Here is a 5,642-nt window from a genome sequence, read left to right as displayed (position 1 = left end):
TAAATTTGGAAGCTTAATTAAAAGCAAGGTTTATGATGAGCTTACCACATGGGCATACAGTAGCATTACATTCACTTCCATTTGCTGTATATATTATGCTAATCCAACTGCTTTAATATACACCCACATAAAGTCAAACTCCTTCATCTTAACCAAGCTTGCAGAAAGAACAAGCCAAAACAATCTCTTCCGTACGAATGCCAGCCCTTAAGCTCCTTATAAGCTCACACCCTCGCTCTGTTATAAATATGCTAAAGCCATTGATCACCAACTCAAGCATTGAATCAAAGCATTCACTAAGTAGAACATATTCTACATCTCAAGTATTATATGGACTCCAAGTCTCTTTTCAAGCTCCTTCTCCCTCTATCCGTAGCATTCGCCCTCTCAATTGTCGCCAATGCCCAAGGCTTGAAGATAGGGTTTTATGAGAAAACTTGCCCTCAAGCCGAAGCCATCGTGTATGACGAGATGGCGAAGGTCATGTCGGTTGCTCCAACCCTCGCAGGCCCACTGCTCAGGATGCATTTCCACGATTGCTTCGTAAATGTAATAGTCACGAGGAATTTGTCTTCTACATTCTGTCGGTATTATTTTCTCTACGTATATTTGAGATCAGTGGCGGATCTACATATTGTCCGGTGATTGTTACAGGACACCGCTAGATTGCCTATCTTATAACTACTTTATAAATATTTTTACTTTTTCTTGTATTTACTACTCGCATCACCATTAGTTTTAAGGTAGGACACCACTAGTTAAGAAGGATAAAATAGTAAAGTTACCAACATATATAGATTCCTAAGACTATATATCATGATAAATCCTACGAGGAATGCAGCGAGACAAAATCCTGGATATGCCACTGTTTGATATAAGAATGGTTTGCATTATGCGTAGGGATGCGATGCCTCGATACTACTAAACAGCACAGGAAGCGTCCCTCCAGAGAAGGCTTCACCGCCGAATCTTAGCCTAAGGGGCTTCGGCACCATTGATCGCGTCAAGGCTAGGCTAGAAAAGGCTTGCCCTGGGATTGTGTCGTGTGCAGATGTAATAGCTATAGTTGCCAGAGATGTAGTACGTCTGGTAAGATATTTTCATCCATTTTATCAAGAACATTTTTTTTTAGAAATTGGTTCATTAAAACTTTTTCATTATTTATTTTTGCAGTCGAAAGGACCATATTATAATTTACCCACAGGCCGAAGAGATGGAAACCGGTCTGTGATCCTCGATACCCTAGGAAACCTGGCACCTCCGACCTTCAACTTCCAACAGCTAGTCGGTTTATTTTCTGCTAAGGGCCTGAGCGTCAAAGATCTTGTTGTTCTGTCAGGTACGTATCGGTTAATTTATAAACTTTAGAAAATATTTTACATGTGACATATGGATTTATAAAAATTAAATGAGTGACTCGTTTAATAACTAGGTGGTCACACTATCGGCACCTCATTCTGCTCTGCGTTCTCAAACCGACTCTACAACTTCACTGGTAAAGGCGATACCGATCCAAGTATCGATAGCGAGTACGTACCGAAGCTGAAGAGCAAATGCAAGCCAAATGACTTGACCACGTTGGTAGAAATGGACCCTGGGAGCTTCAAGACGTTTGACTCGAGCTACTACAAGCTCGTAGCAAAGAGGAGGTCGTTGTTCACGACAGATGACACTATGCGCTCAAATCCTGCGGCGTTGGCTTTGGTTATGCGCCTTGCTAACAACCAGGCGGAGTTTTTCAAGGAGTTCGGCATTTCAATGGTGAAGATGGGGAACATTGAAGTTCTTACAGGTAATCAGGGTGAGATAAGGAAGAAATGTGCGCTCGTGAATTAGTGTGCTGCAAGCTTGAACCATACTGAACTTTTTATTGGAAGATTAGTTATCCCCCCCCCCCCCCCCCACCATCCGTGTGTTCGGGTTGTTTTTGTTTTTGGTTTGGGGTTGGGGGTGGTGGGGGTGAAGCAGGAGAGTTTTGCTTGAGCCATAAGAGAGCTTCTCAATGTGTGGCTACATCTTCTTTTGTAATTTTTTACTGTAATAATTAATTGTTTGTATTGTATTTGTAATGTGAATGAATAAGTCTGTTTCAGAAAAGTATGTGAAACCAAGGATGTGATTGAACCCCCCCACCCTTCTTTGTGCATTCAACCTTAAGGTGTTTTTGTAATTCATTGGTAAAAGAGTTGCATTATAAGTGACTTTTATGTTTAGTTCAGTATCGAAGGAGGGAGATACCTATCAATCTCAGCTTAACACTTCTACAAGTATATTACAGAACCTAATCCCCCACAAGCGGCTTAGTGGCTGGGGCTTGAGATCTTGGCTCACAAGGCCAAGGTTAGATCCGTGCTTCTAACATGTCTATCCCCAATTTCTAATAATTAGGCTTGCGTCACGCTATTCAAAAACCGAGGTCCCAGAATTTTCTTAGCTGGTACTAAACAAGGTTCCTCTCCAAAAAGAGAGAGGGAAAAAAAAGGCTAATAAACTTACTTGGTTAGAGCTCGTTTGCATAAGAGCATATTGTTGGCATTCTATACTAAAACAATGGCTTAAAATGAGCTTAGCACATGGCGTAAGTTTGAAACTATTACTGCACAGCTTAAATATTTGAAACTATTACTGCACAAAAACCATGTTTTCAGACTACGGGACCTATTGCACACAAAAAACCACATTTCATAGTTATATGAAATCCTCCATGGCTTTTCTCAATTAAATGTATTTTAATTGTCAGAAGTGTTATATCAACGAATAAAGCTGCGAAGTTTATCTTCTATCGGACTGTACATATTTCTCGAGGCCTCTGATCCTTCTCTAATTTGGTGGATTAGCAACTAAATTTAGAAAACCCGGCCAACATGTGACAAAGATTAAATATCACATTACCTCATAAGTCATACCAAGCTTTTTGTCTGTCGACAATTGTTTAAATTACAGAACGAGCATGACCATTGTTGCATTTTGATGCATGACGATCGTGGGATTCGGATCCTCTCCACTACAAAAAAATAGTGGAGGGACCACTACATAATCACAGTCATTGATTATCTAGTTGATGGTTATGATTTTTTTCTTTTAGTGCAAATTAGGAATGAGTGCAATACACGGGGGTATAGTAAGTGTTAGATTTAGATTGTATCATAACCGCCTACTAAATAATCAACGCTTGAGATTAAAAAGTTTTAGATTTACTATAATCTTTTTTTATTTTAGTAATATTTGATGTGCGTAATCTCTATTTCTAGGCAAGATTTCCTAAGGATTTGATTTAGGACTTCTGAGATTTACTTTGTTGGAGATTTTGTCTTTGTTATTCTTTATATTAGGACGGTTTCCAGATTTAATTAGCATTCCTTTTCTATAGATAAAGTTGTAATCCACCATGAGGGAGGGAGGGACACTGATAAAATTTGAGTTGTGAGAATTCTGTTGAGCATGTGAATTGCTTGAGTCCTCCAATCCTTCAATTTGGTGAGCAGCAACCAAATTTAGAAAACCCAAAATTATACTCGACGCGTATTTATCCCGTAACAAAGATTAAACATGTCTCATTGTCTCATAAGCTACAACGGGCCTTTAATCCATTGACAATTGCTTAAATTATAGCTCGTGCTTGACCAAGCTGCAGTTTGTAGTGAAGTCACATTTATATATTAATCCTTATACCACTAATCATAGTTCCAACTTAATTTGTGAAGTTCATGCTACAACAATGGCTTAAACTGAGCTTACCACATGGCATAAGTACCATTATATTCACTGTCATTTGCTGTATAGCCTGTATTATGCTAATTAACTGCTTTAATCTATGGTCAACTCCTTTGTCATGATCCAACTTGCATAATGAATAGGCCAAAAAACAATATCTTACATGCAAATGCCAGCCTTTAAGCTCAAACCCTCACCCTATATAAACACATGATATAAAGACATTCACCAACTCAACCATCTAAGCATTCACTAAGTGATTCCTGTACATCAAATATGGCCTCTAGGTCTCTTTTCAAGCTCCTCCTCCCTCTACCCCTTGTATTTGTTTTATCAGTCATGGCCACTGCTCAGGGCTTGAAGGTAGGGTTCTATGAGAAAACCTGCCCCCAAGCCGAAGCCATCATATACGAGGAGATGACAGAGGTTATGTCGGTTGCCCCAAGCCTCGCAGGCCCATTGCTCAGGATGCATTTCCATGATTGCTTCGTAAAGGTAATATCCTTGACATTATATATGTTCTATATTCCTTGATATTAGTTTTTCAACATACATTTGACATTGATGGAGTGTCGTATGATGTCACACGACGGCACCAGGTTGCCTACTTTATATATACTTTATAGATATTTCTATTTACTTTTACAGCTTTACTTGTGTTTACTACTTAGGACCCCATCCAGAATAAGATTGTCATGTAGAATCCAGACGGTCATGATAAGTCGTATGGCACAAAATCCTTGGTCTGCCACTGTTTGATATAAGAATGAGTTTTATTATGTGTAGGGATGTGATGCGTCGCTCCTACTAAACAGAACAGGGAGCGTCCCTGCGGAAAAGGATTCACCGCCGAACCTTAGCCTAAGGGGCTATAGCACAATTGATCGCGTCAAAGCAAGGTTAGAACAGGCTTGCCCTGGGATTGTATCGTGTGCGGACGTTGTGGCCCTAGTTGCCAGAGATGTAGTTCGTCTGGTGAGATATCTTTCGGCATGTTCTCAAGAACTAATTTTTCAAGAACATGTTTTATCGAAAACTTTGTTATCTATTTCGCAGGCGAAAGGACCATATTACAATATACCCACAGGGCGGAGAGATGGAAACCGATCTGATATCCGTGATACCCTAGGAAACTTACCACCCAGTATCTTCAACTTCCAACAACTGGTCACTATGTTTTCATCCAAGGGGCTGAGCGTCAAAGATCTCGTTGTCCTATCAGGTACATATCGGCTTCTAAACTTAGGACATATTTCGCATGTGCATACTGACCGAGAATAGGATTCCTCTATTAACTAGGCGGTCACACTATCGGTACCTCACACTGCTCAGCATTCTCAAACCGACTCTACAACTTCACTGGAAAAGGTGACACTGATCCAAGTATTGACAGCGAGTATGTGCCGAAGCTGAAGAGCAAATGCAAGCCGAATGACGTGAACACCTTGGTAGAAATGGACCCCGGGAGCTTTAAGACGTTCGATTCGAGCTATTACAAGCTTATAGCAAAGAGGAGGTCTCTCTTCACATCCGATGGTAGTCTCCGCTCAAATCCAGCGGCGTTTGCATTGGTCATGCGCCTTGCAAATAATCAGGCGGAGTTTTTCAAGGAGTTTGGGGTTTCAATGGTGAATATGGGGAACATTGAAGTTCTTACAGGCACCCAGGGTGAGATAAGGAAGACGTGTACACTTGTGAACTAATACGTATGATCTCTGTATGCACTTTTCATCGGGGGTGATCTTTTGTAATAGCATTAATTGAGGCTGGGTTTGTTTTTAACGGTAAAGAGAGAGCTTCTCAATGTTTGATTAGGCTTTCTTTCGTAATTTTGTATTTGTTAATTATCTGTATTGTACTCATTTATAATATGAATGAAGAAGCCTGTTTTGTAATATGTACGTGAGATCAAGGATATGATTGGGGTA

General features: G+C 40.1%; 2 protein-coding genes across 2 annotated transcripts; both read left to right on the top strand.

Annotated features, from left to right (window-relative positions):
- Positions 331-1,836, top strand: LOC109845147 (peroxidase 1-like). Its single transcript, XM_020414360.1, has 4 exons — positions 331-549; positions 901-1,089; positions 1,174-1,339; positions 1,433-1,836. Exons 1-4 carry the CDS (start codon positions 331-333, stop codon positions 1,834-1,836), a joined length of 978 nt encoding a protein of 325 aa, XP_020269949.1.
- Positions 3,984-5,595, top strand: LOC109845482 (peroxidase 27-like). The gene is made up of 4 exons (XM_020414729.1): positions 3,984-4,209; positions 4,501-4,689; positions 4,771-4,936; positions 5,014-5,595. Exons 1-4 carry the CDS (start codon positions 3,991-3,993, stop codon positions 5,415-5,417), a joined length of 978 nt encoding a protein of 325 aa, XP_020270318.1. The 5' UTR covers positions 3,984-3,990; the 3' UTR covers positions 5,418-5,595.

This window comes from Asparagus officinalis, chromosome 6, assembly GCF_001876935.1.
Source record: "Asparagus officinalis chromosome 6, Aspof.V1, whole genome shotgun sequence".
Lineage (NCBI taxonomy): Eukaryota > Viridiplantae > Streptophyta > Magnoliopsida > Asparagales > Asparagaceae > Asparagus > Asparagus officinalis.
The sequence above is the reverse complement of the archived record's forward strand: the minus strand, read 5'-3'. Positions and strand labels throughout refer to the sequence as shown.

Coding starts and splice junctions, on each gene's coding strand:
- LOC109845147 (XM_020414360.1), top strand. CDS start 331: ATGGACTCCAAGTCTCTTTTCAAGCTCCTTCTCCCTCTATCCGTAGCA. Junction 550..900: donor TCCACGATTGCTTCGTAAAT/GTAATAGTCACG, acceptor CATTATGCGTAG/GGATGCGATGCCTCGATACT. Junction 1,340..1,432: donor AGATCTTGTTGTTCTGTCAG/GTACGTATCGGT, acceptor TTTAATAACTAG/GTGGTCACACTATCGGCACC.
- LOC109845482 (XM_020414729.1), top strand. CDS start 3,991: ATGGCCTCTAGGTCTCTTTTCAAGCTCCTCCTCCCTCTACCCCTTGTA. Junction 4,690..4,770: donor CCAGAGATGTAGTTCGTCTG/GTGAGATATCTT, acceptor TCTATTTCGCAG/GCGAAAGGACCATATTACAA. Junction 4,937..5,013: donor AGATCTCGTTGTCCTATCAG/GTACATATCGGC, acceptor TCTATTAACTAG/GCGGTCACACTATCGGTACC.